The 20,507-nt window shown below is 35.7% G+C and overlaps 1 protein-coding gene across 3 annotated transcripts in view; it reads right to left on the reverse strand.

Moving 5' to 3' along the window:
• Window positions 1-525: 525 nt before the first annotated feature.
• The window catches only part of LOC127507583 (transcriptional enhancer factor TEF-3-like), a 33,691-nt gene continuing 13,709 nt past the window's right edge, over window positions 526-20,507 (reverse strand). For 2 of the 3 annotated variants that reach the window (XM_051884794.1, XM_051884793.1), the window contains 10 exons: window positions 16,947-17,011; window positions 13,645-13,707; window positions 10,503-10,637; window positions 10,368-10,411; window positions 9,102-9,163; window positions 8,881-9,011; window positions 8,629-8,802; window positions 4,131-4,271; window positions 3,673-3,825; window positions 526-1,814 (listed from right to left, as the gene is read on the reverse strand). In XM_051884794.1, the coding sequence (XP_051740754.1) occupies window positions 1,701-1,814; window positions 3,673-3,825; window positions 4,131-4,271; window positions 8,629-8,802; window positions 8,881-9,011; window positions 9,102-9,163; window positions 10,368-10,411; window positions 10,503-10,637; window positions 13,645-13,707; window positions 16,947-17,011 (1,082 nt within the window). In that variant the 3' untranslated portion in view covers window positions 526-1,700. Of the gene's footprint in view, window positions 1,815-3,672; window positions 3,826-4,130; window positions 4,272-8,628; window positions 8,803-8,880; window positions 9,012-9,101; window positions 9,164-10,367; window positions 10,412-10,502; window positions 10,638-13,644; window positions 13,708-14,349; window positions 16,499-16,946; window positions 17,012-20,507 lie in introns of those variants that run through there. The other variant, XM_051884795.1, reaches the window with a different exon arrangement.

Below are 20,507 nucleotides of genomic sequence, written 5' to 3' on the forward strand. Positions count from 1 at the left end.
CGCACTGTTCCTCTTCCCACCGACTCCATATCGGCCTGCATTGATGACATAACATTTCATGTCAGGTATGTTGTTATCTGCGCTCATTGTATCTATATCGTCTCTTTGCCTTTTGTCGTGTTTGCTTTTTATAAAATTGTAAAGCGACCTTGAGTTTGCAGAAAGGCACTATATAAAATAAATGTATTATTATAGTTTTCACGGATGTGTAAACTGTCGTCTGTACACTACTGCCCCTGTCTCACACGGTGTTCCCCAGGGTTCTGTTCTTGGACCTTTACACTTCATCATTTACATGCTTCCACTATGTAACATTTTCCGTCATCAGATAATCAGATCCATGTAAATCCGTGGGATAGTTTTGAGACCGTTGTTGTCTGTACACAAAACTTTTCAAAAACGCAATGGAAAAACGTTTCCGTTTTTAGTACATTGTTGTCGTATGAACGTACCCTTTTTCTTAATAGAACTAGAAGTTAAAACAAAATCATGAGCACTGGAACAACAAAAATAACTTTCAATCAGTTTCAAGGGATAACACACGCTCTTTATTCCAAATATCAAACTCTTATCTGACACGTTTGTGTTTAAGGTAACCGTACTGAAATAGAATCAGGTAAAATAAGCAGTTACATGTATGTTTTTACAAGCCCTTGTGGAGAAAAGCCATGAATCTCTCGCCACGAGTGCTTCCTCAGATCACTATGAATTTCATTCAGTTAGTTAGACTGTTTTAAAGGGATAGTTCAACCAAAAATGAAAATTATCCCATGATTTACTCACCCTCAAGCCATCTTCTTTCAGACAAACACAATCAGAGATTGTTTACTACGTCGTGGAAGTTAACGCTTTTTGGACGAATGCCTATGGCTGTCACGTTGGAAGCTCGTTATTTTACTGTATGAAGTTATAAATAAGAATATTTGTCTTACACAAACAGATCGATTCGCTTCAAAAGGTCTTTATTAACCCCCTGGAGTCGTATGGATTAATTTTTTTATGGATGGATGCATTTTTTTGTCTTCAAAATGTGGGCAGCCATTCACAACCATTATAAACCTTGGAGGACTAAGCATTTTTAAATATATCTCCGACTGTGTTTGTCTGAAAGAAGATAGTCATATACATCTAGGATGGCTTGAGAATGAATAAATCATGGAATAATTTTCATTTTTGGGTGAACTATCGCTTTAAGTCGAAGTTTTCCACATCCAAGAATATGGCTGATAAATACAATGCACCAAATCTACAAAAAAACACATCAACATTCAATACTTGAGTCTGTCGTTTGGCGTTCACGTTTGCCCTGATATATGAAGGAAAGTCCACTTTTGGTTTGTGAAAAAGCTTTAGTCCGGTAGATGACCATCATTCCCAGCTGTATTCCATTTTAACAAACACTAACACAAACACTTTGGGGCTAAAATGAGATGAGATGAAGAAAACCAAAAAACTTTCTCATGCATTTCGTCCTGCTATTACAGTTCCCATTATACAAAAAAAAAAAAAAAAAAATTCAATGTCATGACATTCAGATTTCTGATTCCGGCAGATCCTCTGCTTGTGCCTCTGAACAGTAGTGTTAGAGAGTCATTTGCCCTCTGTGTCCACGGCGACTCTTGCAGAAGCGCAGGAGGTTTGGGCTGTGGCCGGTAGGGGGCGCTGTGGCACTGTCGTGTCTGTCAGTCTCACGCTCAGTCTCAGTCTTTCAGCAGTCTGTAGATGTGATGCTGGGCTCCGTGCTCGCTGGTGGACACCTCAAACACGTAAGCGATGCATAGCAAGGTTTCTAGAGTGTCTCTGTTGGTAACCACCTACGACAGAGAGAGAACCAGACACATTCAAACAGAGTTCGTCAATAAAGAGCACAATTTCTGACTGAAACAGGATCAACTTGAGACTTGATTTCATCCCACTGGTAATTGATTGCATGGTGGAAAGTGTGAATACCAGGGATGTATTAGTGACTTTCTTTGTAATAACGTTGAATGAATGAATCCACAGAAGTGTTGATTTTCATCTCTCATTAAACAACACACAAGTCACAAAACATGAATGCATGTTCATTTATCTTTGTGAGGACATTCATCTCCAGCTCCTCACCCTAACCCTACCCACACAACTGCCTGACCGAACCCTCACCATAAACCCACCGGCCAATGTGTCCTCACTCCACTGATCTGAAACTCAAACCAGTCAAAAGATACACAAACATAAACACACACACACACACACACACCTCAATTTGGCTCATACAAAATGTTTGACAGCAAATGCTGATGTTACATATCTGACCAATATTTTAGTTTTGAATGATTCACTGTAAACACACACACACACACACACACACACACAAACACAGACACACACGCACAGACACACACGCACTCACACACACGCACTCACACACGCACACACACACACAGACACACACACACACACTCACAGACACACACACACGTGCACACACACACACACACAGACACGCACAGACACACACGCACTCACACACACGCACACACGCGCACACACACACACACACAGACACACACAGACACACACGCACAGACACACACGCACTCACACACACGCACTCACACACACGCACACACAGACACACACACATTCACAGACACACACACACACAAACACAGACACACACAGAGACACACAAACACACAGACGCACAATTACACATACAGACACACACTGACAGACACACAAACACACACACACACACAGAGACACACAAACACACACACACACACACAAACTCACACACGCACACAGAGACACAAACACACTCACAGACATACACTTACAGACACACACACAGTCAGACACACACAAACACACACACACTCACAGACACACACACACACGCACACAGTCACAGACACACACACACAGAGACACACAAACACACACACTCACAGACACACACAAGCACACAGACGCACAATCACACATACCGACACACACTGACAGACACACACACACATACACACACAAAGACACACACAAACACACACACAGACACACACACACAAACACAGTCACACACTCACAGACACACACAATCAAACACAGTCACACACAGAGACACACAAACACACACACACACACACACGCATAGACACATATAGTACAGACACACTCACAGACAAAAACACACACATACACATATATTTGTGTGTATGTATGTGAGTGATATATACACACTGTATATTTGAACTACATTATTATACATGTATGTGAGTGTGTGTTTGTGTCTCTGTGCGTCATTCACTCAATCACACCATTGACGGTCTGCTCTGTCTGAGGTCTGTTGTGTCGGTGAGAGCGCTCATTGTCTCGGGGTCTCAGCGCCGGGGCAGCGTCCCACACACTGGACACCAATGTTCTCGAGCCGTCGTCACGGACACACTGTCGCCGTGACTACAGCCTCATTTTTCATTTCCTCAACAGCCTTGAGTTTATAACGACTGCTGACGTTAAACTGGATTAACTCAGTTATTGCTGAGGAGCTGGAATCAGTTCACAATGGAGGAACATGTGACGGAAAAATAAAGAGTTTTGTCTAGGACACTTTCACGCTTTTATATAAATATATAACCAAAAAAGTGTAAACAAATTTTGATGCATGTGATTCTGTTATATACACACTTTTACCTGCAGAATGGTGAAGTTTTCAAGTACGCTGTTCATCATGTATTTCTCTGGTAGATGTTTGAGTTTATGGATGAAGTTGATCATGTATTCACACAGCGGTGATCGATGGATCCTGAACACGTATCTGCCGCTCTCGAAGCGTGCGTACTCCGTCTGTACGAGAGAGAGAGAGAGAGATGATTATTGTTTTATCCCTCTATGCAGAAACGAGCTCAAGCTGAACACAAGTCACATATACATGCCATATAATAGAATTATGATGACTTAACACTGTGATAGATTTGCATATGGAGGCGATCTTTCTCCTGATCTGGGCACTAATGTCATTTGTTACGGCCTTTAAAACAATTCGATGGACCTGTGCTGGTCATAAGATGCTTTTGGTGTAAAATAAGTTGTGACAGTTCACATTTATTCAGTACGTACAGCTCACACACACGCACATACACTTGTCTTACCTCCACCTTTTCCACCACCTGTTTCCCAAACGAGCAGACTTTAGTGGAGGAGGTGATGATCATATTTTCGGAGCTCTCGTACTGACTCGATACGCCGTAGAAGAAGCTGCTGTCGTCCTGTAGGTTGATGCTCAGATCTGCCTGCAGAACCAGATCACACTCATTCAGACTGAACACACACAGCTTACAGACACAAGAGTGGAACTCTATAGAAACAGAAAAACTCAAACGTTTTTCAAAAAGTATCGTGGTGGTATCATACCATGGTATTGTTATATATACCATAGTAATGAATAAATACCATATTCATACATTATATAATTAAAAGGTACTTCATAGAATACCATGGATCAACCATCAGGCAGTATCCAAAAAAAAACATAATTACTACGGTTCTCCATTGTATATTTTCAGTGTGCTATCATGGCATTTAAAAAAAAATAATAATAAATAAATAAATAAATAAAAAAAAAATATATATATATATAGTACCGTATATGGTGGTAGCGTGGTTATATATATATATATATATATATATTTGTTTTTTTTTTTGCATAAAAATAACCATGGTACTACCATATACGGTGCTATATATATATATATATATATATATTTTTTTTTTTTTTTTTTTTTTTTTTTTTTTGCATAAAAATAGCCACGGTACTACCATCAGGATAGTGGCCAAAAATCATGGTATTACTATGTTTATCCTTGTATTTTTTTTATTTATTTTTTTGCATATAAATAACCATGGTACTACCATATATGGTGCTATATATATATATATATATATATATAATTTTTTTGCATAAAAATAGCCACGGTACTACCATCAGGATAGTGGCCAAAAATCATGGTATTACTATGTTTATCTTTGTAAATTTTTAATGGGCTATCATGGCATTTTTAAAGGAAAATAAACATTTGTTGGTGAATTTCACAGAACCTGTCAAAACATGGGTCACATTTCATCTCAAAATTGAAAATATATTAAATATTTGATTATATTTTGCATAAATAATATGAAGCCTATTATGGATTTATGCATTGAGACATTATTTTAATGATAATTAAGTATATTTTCCCCTCAAATCTCATTATTATAACGCAAAAAAAAAAATCAGTTTTCATAAATAACTTGATATATTATATATATATTGTTTGTGTATAATATTTTTATATTATTAAATAGTATTATATATTATTTTTTTAATATTTATAAAAATAAAAATTAATTTTTTTGCATCAATAATGGTCAAATTGAGGTAAAGTGTGCTTATTTGTCATGCTAAATATAATATAATAATGCAAAAAATATTAAAGATCTTAAAATAGGCTTTTTTTCGTGGCCCCCAACCATAGGCTAATCTGTGCTGCCACAGTTTCATAATGAAAAATATTTTAAAACTTCTCATAATTACATAAAACATCTCTAATGTTGTTTTGCGCCATTGCTTTGGCAAAGTATCTGTTCAACGAACTAAAATCAAAAGCACGATAAGGCCTTGTGCACCTGTATCAAATCACATAAGATCGCATTATAATACAATAATGTGAATGAAAAGCAGTATGATGGTGCAAATGAATCATTGAATGTTTGTTTTGTGTTCTGGAACAATCAGAAAAAAAGTTAGAGTGATTCTGTCTGAAATCTAAGAGTGCAAGCGTTCCAAAATAAAAGCGCCAGGTGTAGAAATATCAGATCATGCCCTGTTTATGGGCCTGAGCTGATGAACAGACGGGTCAGGGCAGTTCTAAAGTGATCATCACATCCCACAATTCACAGCAGCGCAGACGTAAAGCAGCTTCACCTTTTCCCCCCTGCGTCCACGTTCTCATAACGTCCCATTAGGAGCGCACCACCATCCCTCTCCCCGCCGGACGCCCCGCCTCCATCCCCCCTCTCTACTTTATTCCCTCGTTTATCTTCATTTCTCCGCTCAATCGGCACTCCCTCGCTCCACTCTCTCTCTGCGAGGGAATTCATCCAATTACAATCAACTACCCGCGACGCTCCAAATCGAATTACCGCATCCGGCTGCCTGTGTAACAATTTAGCACGGCCGGCTCAAATCCGATTCCGAGCGCACTTCAAAAGCACGGGCCGATCCGTTAGGACAGGGCCGCGAGGCGCGGTGTGAGATGGTGGCCATAGCCGGTGTGGAAATTTAATCTAGAATGCCATAGCTTTGGAGAACAACCTAGTGGGCCTGTCAACGTCACCATGACAACCTGTGCCCGAGGACGCCCAAGTCATGACCTATACTTATGAGCGCAGGAAACGGAGGCCTAGTGATGTTGATGTTGTTTTTTATAGCCAGATTCTTAATGGACTTAATATATCTAATGTTTCTTCACGGCCACCTGTACGGTCACCAGAAACCTGAAAGGCCTTGGGCTCTGATAAAGCTCTCAGAGGCTCTTTAATGGACAATTTGAGTGTTGTTGGGTGTCACGATGACAGCATTTCTGTAGTTGATACCAGTGAAACCTCACGATTCTCCATACCTCAATAAAATAACACATTTTTACTTTATTAATTGCGCTTCAATGACATACAAAGTATATATATATATATTGTGTTCAATTGCATGTTTATATAATAGAATAATATAACATTATATAAAAATATATTCAATTTAATATTATATATAATATTAAATATTTATAGATTATATTAAATTTAAAATTATATATACACACACATCTTTTATAAATAATATAATATTTTATATAATTTTTTTTTTATATCGGATATGCTATTGTACACACTCCCTTATTTAAAAAAAATAAAATATTAATTAAATTGAAACAATAACATTGAGGAAACTGTGGACTCTGGAACTTGTTTTTCCTTTGGTTTTCTTCTTGTGTTTAGTTCCTGTTTCCTTTGTTCCTGTTGCTAGTTTGGTTTCTTACTCATTTGTTAGTTGATTATGTTCACCTGAGTCTGGTTTGCTTCCTCATTCAGCCATGTTTAAGCACTCAGTTTGGTTCTTCTCTTTTTCCTGTATTCTATTTTCATACATGAAGATGTCACATTGATTCTTGTCTTCTTTGTTTTGTTTTTTTTGTAAATATATTAAATCTGCTGCAATTGAGATCCTCTGCTCCTCTTCCCTTGACTGCACCGTGACTGCATTACTGCTTAAGTGAACATGTTTTTTAGTATGGTCTACACCAAAACAGACAAACAGCGAGTATAGTCAGGCCCACAGTAATCTCACTAACACAAAAAGGCAACGATCAAGCACTTGAACAATACTTAAGTCTCTCTCTGGAGGCTGGCGGCTCTATAAATATCTGGAAGCGTGTGGTTTTGGGGGGAGTGACAGCACGAGAGACAGGTGCCCCAGCTCAGATTTCTCTAATGAAAGAGCAGACGCTGTCACTCTTCCCGCTGAAGGTCCAACATCCCGTCCTCTGAAACCTTTCTCCAGAGGGTCACGCACCCAGTGTCCAGCAATATAGATTTACAACAGCCAATAAACTTTTTTTCATTTGGTGTTCATACTTATTTAAAACTTCACATGTCTTATTTAAGCAATAAGATACAAGAGACCATGTTACAAGCCACTGTAATGGATAATTGGTAAATTTAGGCTAATTTTATTTTGCATGTAGTTACATGTTTGTGTGTCTTCCAAAGCCAAATTTGTTCTGTATTCCATTGTTCCAAAATTGGATTTGGAAAAAAATAATAAAAATATCTATGCAAGTATAATATATATTTTATTTTATTTTTTTTATAATTCTTATATATATATATATATATATATAAATTTATAAAAAATTATATATATATTATTTTAATTGTTTTTTATAAATTAGTTTTAAAATAAAATGTATGTAAATATTTTTATTTTCAAATTAATATATAAAAATAGAAATTATATATATATGTGTAATGTAAATATAATATATTTTTATAAATTAATTCTATATTTTTACATAATGTAAATTATATTTATAAATGATAAATGATAAATGTATATATATATATATATAATTATATATATAAATATTTATATTTTTTATTTTAGAATATATAAAAATAGAAATTATATATATATATATATATATATATATATATGTAACGTAAATATATTTTATATAAATTTACCTTTTATAAATGAATTCTATTTTTTTTTACATAAATGCAAATTATATTTATATATATATGTAAATATATATTTTATTATATATTATTTTAATTTTTTTATAAATTAATTTTATTTATGTACATTTTTAGTTCTTGTTTATATATATATATATATATATATATATTAAAAATCTCTCTTTATATTATTTAAACTATATGAAATATCCAGTAAGTGTAATTTCAAGAAATAAAAGGCAAAACATCACACCAGCTTGTTCTTTAAAGCGTACAGATATAACTGACTAACATGGCACAGCAGTGACTAACTAACCTTGGTCTGATGGTCCAAACAAAGAGGTTGATTCATGGTTTGGGACGTGTCTGTGAGGTTCTTACCCAGAACTTTACGAGGAAGAAAGCGTTAGCCGGTCCCTTCTCAAACAGCTCCTTCAGCCCTCCTTTCTTCTCTGGGAATTTGTCATAAATTTGCCGTATATCCACGGCCTCTAGGTACGGATCGCTATACGTGGGGTTGGACTGACCGATGTGTACAAACAGGTGTTTGTTGACCTGTAAAGAGCAAATCTATGTAAGTATAGGCCAGTTTGGTCCATATAACCATAAGTATTAAAATGGTGAAGCACTCACAGTCTCTGGATCCTGAGGTTGCTCTAGGAAAGCGGAAAACTCCAGCATGCGCAGTTTGGAGCTGGCGATACTGCGACCCTGCCAGGGCGGTGCGTTGGAGGACATCGACAGACCCGTCGCACTTTCATAACCTGAGGGACAGAAGAGGAAGCCATCATGACGTATATAGATCAGTGTATTGTATGTAATTCAAATCAGGTGTAGATTTTAATGGCACTGACCAGTTATAGACGGAGGACCGGTGGCTTGCATGACAAAGTTTTGTTGGGAAAACGGCTTGATGCTGTTTGGAAAAGACAACCAAATATCAGCTTTTATGATGTTTCTTGATTATGAAAAAAAATGAATTATTGAAAAATTGCTTGTTAATAAAATAATATAACATATAATATTTTTATATAAAAGATTAATATATAAATAAATAATGTTTTATATATATATATATATATATATTATTGCTTCACATCAATTATATAAATATTACAATATGAATAATATAAAATATATTATGATTTTAATAAGATATTTTATAACATAAAAGTATATATATATATATATATATATATAAAAAATGTTATATATTTTATATATATATATATATTTATATATAAAATTTTATATATATATATATTTTATATAATTTTATGTTTTATAAATTAATTCAAAAATAAAATATTTATATATATTTTTCTTGTTCTTGTTCAAGTTCTTGTTTTTATATATATATATATAATTTTTATAATTTTTTTTTAAAATATATATTTATATATAAAATGTATATAATTTTTATATATGTAAATATATTTTATACATCTATAACATCTATGATATACAAACATTTTATATATAATAAAATCCATTTCTTTTATTGAATATATTTTTAGCATTATATAAATTATATAAATATTATAATATAAATAGTAGAATAACATTTTTTTTTAAAAAAGATTAATAAATACAAACAGATATTATATATAATAAAATCAATTTCTTTCATTGAATATGTATTTTTAGCTTTATATAAATTATATACTTATTGTAATACAAATAATATAAATAACATTTAAATAAATATTTAATTATAATTATAAATATATAAATATATATTATATATAATTAAATCCATTTAATTTATTGAATATATGTTTTATCTTATATAAATATATTTATACTATACAATATAAATAACATTTCTAAAAGATAATATTTTAAAAATTCTATAATATGATTCTATAATTCTATAAAAAAAATCTATAATTTTATAATATAAAAAATATAATATACATTATATGCAATATATACTGTGCGTATATAATGGTTTAAGTAATGACAAAAACTTTTTATCAAGTCAGCTTTTTTATTGGCCAAGTTCGGTTTGGCTTCAGTTTAACCTCTGTGACCGCAAGACATACTTTCAACTCGCCCAGACGTGCAACCCTTTCCTAAAGATGATCCGACCAAAACACTCACACAGAACAAGAACTTACTCTTCGGGACCTGCGGTTTGTCCTGCGAGAGCTCCGTGCCAAAACTGAGACATGAAAACAGAGACATGAAATGAAGATTAGTCTTCTTCTCAAAGGTCTATCATGAGCGATGGTGAGTGTTCAGACGCGTCTCACCCCAGCAGCTGTGGGGTAGGCCGGCCGCGACAGCCCCTGCAGAGCCATCTTGTTCTGAAAGGCCGTGGCGGAGATGATCTGGGCCGACGACATGCTGGACATACTCTGCATGGCTTTGTCTTTGGCTGCCTGGTCCTTTCAGGAGACAACAACATGAAGAACATCAGAAATGTTTATCCCATTAAATTGAAGGTTATGTATATTATTATGTATATCGTGGCCACGAATTAAGAATTTGTTCCCACGACTTACTAACACGTCCACACGTTTCACTAATTCGTTCCCTCGTTTTAAGTAAATTGGGCACACGATATAAAATAAAATGAAAAATAAACAAATTATAATAAAATATTAAAATAAAATGAGTTTAAGTTTGATTCATTCCCAGAAATCACTTCAAACAGCCCGTTTAAATGAATCGATTCAAAAACTCAGTGATTCATTTCTAAAGTACATTTTCTTTAATTGTAAACTGAACCGTTTAGAGCAAATAAAAAGGCTGAAAAATATTGAGATATTTTTTCTTACAATATATCACCCAGTTAGTTTATTGTAATTATAATTCACTTAATTAGAACAACAGAAGTCAATGGAAAGTCCTCATTTAGACAGCTATGTGTGTGTGTGTGTGTGTGTGTGTGTGTGTGTGTGTGTGTGTGAGAGAGAGAGAGTATGTGCGTGTTAGTGAGAGTGTATGTCTGTGTGTGAGTCAGAGTGTGTATGTGTGTGTGTGAGAGTGTGTGTATGAGTGTGAGTGTGTGTGTATTTGAGTGTGAGTGTGTGTGTCTATGAGAGTGGGTGAATGTGTGTGTGTTTGTGTGTGTGTGTATGTCTGCGTGTGTGTGTATTTGAGTGTGTGTGTGTGTGTGTTTGAGTGTGAGTGTGTCTGCGTGTGTGTTTGTGTATGTGCGTATATGAGTGTGTGAGTGTGTCTGTGTGTGTGTGTGTATTTGAGTGTGAGCGTGTGTGTGTGTCTGCGTGTGTGTATTTGAGTGTGTGTGAGTGTGTGTGTGTGTGTATGTGTGAGTGTGTGTGTCTGCGTGTGTGTGTGTGTGTGTGTGTGTGTGATGGGAAGGCTCATGGTTTATGGCTCTGGCAGGTTTGAGTGGTGTTGACAGGTTGACTTCTTCTCCTAGAGGTCACATGAAGAACTGGGAGCTCCGACATTATGAAATAGGAGACCAGGCTTGGAAAAACACAGCGTGTGGAGGCACAGCTCCCATACCTGCTACTTCAAACATGTTTACTGCGCCTGGGATCAGCTGCTCGAGGAAGAAAATCAACTACAGACGCCTGTGATCTGCTGGACGTGAATGTGAGACTCCTCAACCACGCAGAAGAAGAAGTCAACCCAAAATCCTGCTGTGACTTTCATGAAACCAGTTCAGTGTTGAGGAAGATACTGGCTACATGCTACTCATAACTGAAGTAGTCAAATGAACTGATGAATCATTTTTCAGAGGTTCAAATAAAGTGATTCACTAAAATGAATCGGTCTTCTGATTCCAAACGTTTCATATGAGAAAGAGAGGACGTTTTAGCGGAGCGCATTTTATCATAGCCTCAGTTTGAAAAACAAGCATATCTATTAAAAAAAAAAAAAAAAAAAAAAATATATATATATATATATATATATATAAAATATAAGTATATATTGGACTAAATATATTGCTAAAAAATGCAAACTGCAATCAGTGAAATGCTTCTTTTTGAACTCCTTCATCCAAATGAACCAATTCACTAAAATGAATCAGTCTTTCTAATGCTTCATCTTTTAGCTGAGCTCATTTTATTATTACCTCAGTTAAAAAAAATGTCAATGTATTAAAATAAATATATCTAAATGTAATGAATATGTATATTTAACAAAATACAAAGATATAAAACCAGCAAAATGCAACAGACTTCTGAGCAGTGAGAGGAATCAGTGAATTGATTCTTTTTGAACTTGTTTGTCCGAATGAATGATTCATAAAAATGAATAAAGCTTCATATGAGAAAGAGAGGACATTTTAGTTTTGTGCATTTTATTACTGCCTCAGTTTGAAAAAAAGAGGCATATCTAATCAAATATATATCTAAATATAATAATTTTTTAACTAAATATATTGCTAAAAATGCAACACTGACTTGCAAACAGTGAATTGCTCCTTTTTGAGCTTGTTTGTCCGAATGAACCGATTCACTAGAATGATTCAGTCTCTCTAATTCTTCAAAAAATAAGTATATATATATATATATATATATATATATATATATTAAAATAAATATCTAACAATAATAAATATATATTTAATGAAATATTTTGCTAAACGTATCAAACTGGAATCAGTGAACTGCTTCTTTTTGAACTCGTTCATCCGAGTGAACGATTCACAAATATGAATCATATGGGAAAGAGAGGACACTTTAGCTTTGCACATTACTGCCTAAGTTTGGGAAAAAAATATATGTATATATGTAACATACGGACTTATTACGCCACTAACATGAATCTTTCTAATGTTTCGTATGTGAACATTTTAGAAGAGCGTGATTATAGTGACTCCTCAACACTTGTCGGACTGATTTCGATACAGTGAAACGCACAGAGGTCACAGTCATCCACGGCAGGCTCAAGCAACTGTTGTGTCCTTGAAGCATGACTAGCCGATGCATTCTTCAGCCCTAAACTGGCAAACCCTGCAGGCTGAAATATGGCCATGTGTGTGTCCGTCACAGTTCTCAGTTACAGAAACGTATTTAAAAGGGCTGTCAGTGTTAGCCGTGTGACCAGCACCGCACTCGGACAGCTGGGCCAAGATGGCCGCCGGCCAACGGCTGAACTATGCCATATGATGAAAGACAAGAGCGCGCAAGGAGAAGACCCGATATTACCGAGCCGTCCGCTAAGCGCTTACACAGCCAGAGGTCACACGTTTTCTGAAAATTAGTGACGTGCTGAAATTGATTTATAGCGTGGTGTATGATATTGCCTGCAATTATATTTGTATCTGAATCATGCCTAGGCGACATTAACTCAGATTAATGAAATTGCCCAGAATTTGAGCCTCTCTTCGCATCATTAACAAATGCTTTGGATGTAAAGCGATAATGGTGCTAATTTGCAAACAGGTGATCAGCATTAGAGTTCATTATCTACCTTGAGTTTCACCTGAATTTCCCGAGCCTTCCGTCGTGCCAACACCTGAATGTGACTGGAGACCTGCGGAAAACACAAAGGGATTTTAAGGCTGATCTTTACATTTAAAATCATTTCGTTAACACTTTATTTCAATGGTCCACTTAAGACATTCTACAAACTATAAGTAACTTTGCAAGTACATGTGAACGAGCAGTCTGCTTAATATCTGCTAACACTTTATTTTGATACATACAGTAACATGTCAGCTTATTCTTCTAACCCTAACTCTAACCTAACAGTCTCTAATGAGAGTTAGTTTGCATGTAGTTGTAAATTAATGAGAGTTAGTTGACATGTAGTTGCAAAATTACTTGTAGTTAGTAAAATGTCTGGTGGATTATCGAAATAAAGTGTAAAGCCATTCAAAATGTACCAATGCACAGTTGGTGTCAGTGTATGTATACAATGATTAACATATATTTACATGGTACTTTAAATCAGTGCTTCTTGTGGATCGCAGAGAGTGCAGTCAAAATAAACAACTGATGCGTGACTTTTATTTTGAAAGACGTGCGTCAAAGCTGTTTTGCACTTCTGTCAGACGCAGTTTAAGTAAAGAGTGTCTAAAAAAAACCGCGTTGCCTCAGTATCTGCGGTCATATGAGATGTTGTCAAGCTATTTGTCAGTATCATTAACGATATACGAAATAAAAAGTCTCTCACCTCTCAGAAAAACGAAGTTTCCTGTCCTGTCAGCCGTTACATACTGTGCTCGTGGCGCGCATGCGCAAATGCGTCGGCGCGCGCTGTAAATCACTTCCTTATAAATATAAATAAGCGCAAAAGAAATAACGAGCATGCAACGTCGTAGTTATGTTGTCTATTGGTAAGTAATGAAATTACCAAAAAGTACCAAAAATTACGTAACTGGTGCGTGTTAGCTGGTAATTATTTGCATGTATTCAAGTCAAGTCACTGACGAATAAGGTTTTTTAAAAGTGTAAAAAAAAACAAAAAACATAATGGAGATATAATTAATTTCGAAGTTTTATTAAGTGTTAACAATGAGATTATGTGGTTTTTATAATCAATTAACACTGCTTTTGTAATTTTTTACAAGATGGACAAAATTTGTCACCAAAAAAGTCAATCGGTTTAACCAAAATTTCAGTTTCACACTTTTGGTTATACCGAATGACAATATTTTCAAACAATGCTAACAGGCTGATATCTAGCTAGCTAGCAAAAGGACAATTAAACATTTTATATTTAGTACGAGTTTTTAAAATATTACAACATTTTCCATGTTTTATAGCGGTTGTACCGAATGACCTGATGTTTCGGGATATGTGTATGATCAAGTGAAAACATGAATTTTTCAAATAGTTAAGAGAGAGTTAGTTACTTTGCTTCATGACCATGTGATCCTTTGCTGGTGTCTGAATGATGTTACATGATATTGACCGCATGACTTGATCCAAAATGGTCCCTTTATATTTGGTTACTCCGAATGATATCAATGAAATTAATTTTTCCGGATATTCTTTCTCATAACAAAGTAACGACTTCTACACATAATTTTAATACAATTTTGCACTATGTTGATATATGATGTTATAAAATCATGCCAAAATAAAAATATATACATTTATTACATTTTAAGATATTTTAATCACAAATGAAATGGCTGTATTGGCCTTTGGACGGTTAAACCGAATGACCTTTTGACAAAATCTTTAAAATACATTTATATGTAGCAAAATATAATTAAAACCTTTTGGATTCAATAAAAGAGATCTAGCTGTACTACCTTACATACTTTGGATGTCATATCTTTGATTTTTTATTGTAATTAAGGCCTTTGGACAAAAAAAAAAGACCCGTCACGTCATTGACCCATATATAATGTGCATCGGCATCTTTTTCCAATCAAAGTGATTTGAACGCACCTGACGTCATAATTACAACTTTCCAAACTTCCCAGGAGGATTTGAATGCACCATAAATACATAATTAAGGTGCAGCAGGATTAAGATTTATATTCGGCAGAGGGAAAATAATAAAATAAAATAAAATAAAAAATTAAATTAAATAAAATAAGTAATTTTTAACGGATTTTGTTTTCAAATTTGGAACCAAATCATGGAGCATGCATGGAAAACTTTACCTAACCACCTCATGAAGATCCAGTCCTGTTCAAGTAGGGCTCGAGACTGTTCATGTTGGTAAATTACTGATTTCTAATCACCTAAACTAGTCAACCTTTCTGTCGATTAGTGTGCAAGGTGAAAGCAACATGTGCTGTTTTATGTCAGTGATTGCTTCGACCTTCATTCGTTCACTTATCAGGTGTGATTCTAGTTTCTCTTCTTGTTTTTAGCTATAACTTTTCCTCTCGGGCCCCAGCTCACCTCAACTCTCTCAGAGGGCTTAAGACTCAGTATGTGACAAGGCCTCAGTGACATCATGCGATATGGAACGCTATCGGATTCCAACCCCCGCCCTGGCAGCGTGTGATGTGCCCCCGATCGTAACGGGCCGACCGGAGGGCAGCAGTTGTTTGTGGGTCTAACGAGCGGGACTGAGAGAGGTGCTGAAGACACACACCGATATCCGATCTGCGTGCGAATAAATCACACCACTGAAGTCCGTTTCAGCATGGAGGCCCTCAGGGGCCAAACATTTACACTTAGTGAAAGTCTGTTTGGGAGTTTAACAGGACAATCCCTTCTCTAAATCCCAGTCTGACATTTGCTGTACTTCCTGTTGCTGTTAATGTGTGACATGGCAGTCAAATAAAAGCAATTAACCAATTTAATCCACTTAGCTTTAGTAGGGACAGGTTAAACTGTAGAGTTGCCATCACAGATTTATATACAAATACACTGCAAAACATAATTCTATATCAGTATCCAATGAAAATATCTAAAACATTCTGAAAACAAGATACATTCACTTGTAAAGAAAAATTCAAGATATTAAGAATTGTCTTCATTTTTATGTATGAAGTGACTTAAATTGCATTGCATTTTATTATCAAACCAGAGCAATGCAGGGATTTCGGAGAACATATCTTGATTTAAGTTGAATTTTCTTACCTCTTTTTTCTTGTTTAAGCACACATTTAGTGAGGTTTTTGCGTAAAACAAAAAGAAAAAACTTTGCTGAAGCAATAGGAGTCCTAATATTTTACACGATTTTGCATATGAATGAAATTTAGAACCTGTTTACAAGGATGTTTAGATATTTTACAGGAAAACTAGATCCAGTACCCAAATATTCTAGAATTCAAATCACTGTAAGAATCCAGATTTTTCTACCTGTTTCCTGGTCCGTGTCTTTCCTGTTCGAAGCTTGATGTACCGAGCAATTAGCTCGTTCCGTCCTGAAAAAAGAAAGAGAAGTTTAGTCAACATAAAATTTGACTTCAGTAATGTGACGTATTTCCCAAAGAAATCTCTTCCAAATCCAAATTTGTTCTGTATATGTACATAAACACAACAAATTTGGATTTGGAAGAAATATAAATATCTATGCAACTTAGTATAAGGTTTGTTGCACGACTGATGTTGTGAACACATGGTGAACCGAGGCATATGAAGTGTTGACAGTGAGTTTGAGTAAGTACCTCGCTAAAGTAAGACTGTTCACCAACCCAAACAAACACACGTCTTCATCGACATTCACATGTGTGTGCTGGGGAATTTATCCGACTCTAGACAAGACCTCAACGTCACCGCATTGGTAAATGTGAAAGGGCACAGCGATGCAAATATCATGCCGCCCACCCCTACATGAGTGTCCATCTTCTCTGAGGTGATGCTTCTGCTGACAGACGGGTCACGCTGGATGAGGAGGTGAAGGGAATGAAAGGGTACGACACAACACCCGCCGTGAAGTGATGCCGCAGGGCTGGTGGAGAGAGACGCAGCAGCTGGTCTGTGTGTCAATGTTTATAGAATATGCCTTAACACCTCCCATAAATCTCAGTGCTTGTTCGTCCGGCAGGACTCCGGTTACTAGTACTAGTATACGCCAGTACAGAACCCCTCAACAAAAACACCCTCTGAGTGGCTATTTAGGAAGAAATTGACCTTGTGGGCATGAGAGGGTCAGACATTGCTCTCCTCTCAGATATTTCTCCTAAAAGAGTTTTGGAGAAATAATAACAGACACAAATGAGTCACTAGTTGTCTGAATGTGGATCAGATCATCTGAGTTCATAGCCTATCTGAGCACAGTTTGAGACATTGTTGGGTTGAGATCTCTTCTAAAGGAAGAGGAAACTCCTGACAGATTAGAGCAGCCGTTTTTGTCAGCCAATAAAAGTGAATGGATTCGCTTTAGAGATGCCAGCCGTGTTTTTTAACTTCAAGAGCTCGTGTGAGATCTCACTCTCGGCTACACGAGTGTATGTGTGAAGATTTTCCACAAATACATCTTTGGTCTTCTATGATGTTGTTTACAGCAAAGTTGATGCATCCAAAACACCCTACCACATATCAATGCACTAAAACCACAAAAACACCACTGCAACAATGTACAACGACAGCAAATGCAAAAGTGAAATGAAGGGTGCTCGTGAGCACCCCCTTTGCAGCCGATATGCACCCTCAATGCGCACTCTTGCGTCATGAAAGCGCGGACTCGGAGGAAGACTGTGAGGCAGAGTTGCCAGGTTTGTATAACAAAACCAGCCCAACTGCTATTCAAAACCCGCCCAATCACAGCCAAAACTAGCACAATCGAATTCCGGTAAAAATCACGTTTCCGGTAGGGGGTGAGGGGGGACTGAAAAAAACAACCCGTGGCAACAGTGTAGACCTGACAGTCAAAGCGCCATTACGTCATGAAAGCACGGACTTGGAGGAAGACCGCGAGGCAGAGTTGCCAGGTTTGTGTAACAAAACCAGCCCAACTGCTATTCAAACACCGCCAATCACAGCCAATATCGCTATATGTCGGTGCTGCCCACGAGGCTATCGGCACCAACATGAGCTGGTTCTTTTAATAAACTGTTAAAAAAGAAGAGTGTGAATCCAACTGACAGAATCATTTACTGAATCAACATCTGACTGGCTATTTTCTGTCATATTTAGTAATATTTAATTTCATATAGAAATGAAGTTTTGTGTCAGTATTATTGTTCATATGACAACATGTCTAAAGATATTTTTTGTGATAAATAAAGGAATATTCCTAAATATAACAGAATAGTGTACAAAAAGAACTGTATACACACACTACTGTTGTTTTATTGTGCTTTTTATTATGTTATGTACTAGGCTCATGTGAGGGGTCATTGTGTTCACAGGGGCGGAGCTACAGAGGGGTCATTGTGTTCACAGGGGAGGAGCTACAGAGGGGTCAGTCATATCAACTCCACTAGAGTGAAAACTGAGACAGTCACCTGAAACCTTCACACGCACACTGTCCACCCCGAGGGTCTGAGAGGGGCCGAAACAAAGTCAGTGTCACGCAAAAGTACAGCAGCTCCCACAACGACCTCATAAATCCATAACCTCCCACTCAACCTCTCTCTCTCTCTTTCTCTCTCTCTTTCTCCTCCTCCTCCTCTTCACATTCCAGTCATTCCTGATGTGTGAGTCCTTCAGCGTCTGCTCAGCTCCAATAAACAACTAACACACACAAGCACATCATTACAAGACTTGTGTACACTACAAGACGAACCTAAAGGAAAGGAAATCATGCATCAGATCTCACTCCTAAAATAAAGGTTCCAAAAGGGTGTTTCAGCAGTGATGCCATAAAAGAACCACTTCTCCAAGACTAAACAGAGAGCAAATGGAGACTTTTGGTGAAGTCTCAGATGTTTCTCCTGAAAAAAAATCACTCTCATTGCCTCATTCTGCACCGTCAGTTTCTCAAACATCTGGAAGAGCGACAGATAGAGAGCGGGCACATCTGTGCAGCAGACGGTCTCCTGAGGGTCGAGACTCAAGTCAACAAAGGGCACAGTTATTAGGGTTCACAAATGTGTAGAGTGAGATTAGACTGCTGTGGATCTCAAAGACAGTAACAAACATGATGAGCCAAGAAAATCAGAGAAAGACCGACATTCTGCATACAAATATCATAAAAATGAATGTAAATAAAAGACTAAATAAAATAAAAAGACAGCAAAATGTATAAAACATAAAAATAGTTAAAGAAATTAAATGAATAATAAAAATAAATAAAATAATGTTAGACATTCTGTTTAAAGCTAAAACTTTTTAAAAAATATTTTAAAATATTTTCATAAAATATCTTTTTAAATATTTTTATAGTACAAAAATAGTACAAGGTAGACTAAAAAAACTGATAACAAATTTAAAATCTTAATATTTTCTATACTCCAAATGGAATAAAATAAAATAAAACACAGCAGAATACATAAACATAACTATACTAAATAATAATAATACAAAAAATAAAATAATAAATATTTATTATAATAAATATAATATAAAATAAAAATATAATAAAATATCATAAATATAAATAATGTAATATTTAATAAATAAAATGTTATACAACTTTCGGTTAAACTAAAACTTTGAAAAAGTTTCAGTTTAGACCTGAAAACACACAAAAACATAAAGAACGAATAACAAACTTAAACCATTGATAATACTTTACATTCCACTGTATTTATTTATGCGCATATTCAAATTTGGAACACCAGGTGTGATCTATCACATCACGCCACATGAAGCAAATGAGATTTGAAATGAAGAAGGGAAGATTTTTAATCAACTTGAATGTGCATCTGTTCCTCACAAAAGACTATCATAAGACTTTGGAAACATGTATTCAGGAAAATAACGTATGTAATTTAGATTTTTAGTAAATCAAAAACATACAGCACGTCCACTGTA

This window comes from Ctenopharyngodon idella, chromosome 24, assembly GCF_019924925.1.
Source record: "Ctenopharyngodon idella isolate HZGC_01 chromosome 24, HZGC01, whole genome shotgun sequence".
Classification (NCBI taxonomy): Eukaryota; Metazoa; Chordata; class Actinopteri; order Cypriniformes; family Xenocyprididae; genus Ctenopharyngodon; species Ctenopharyngodon idella.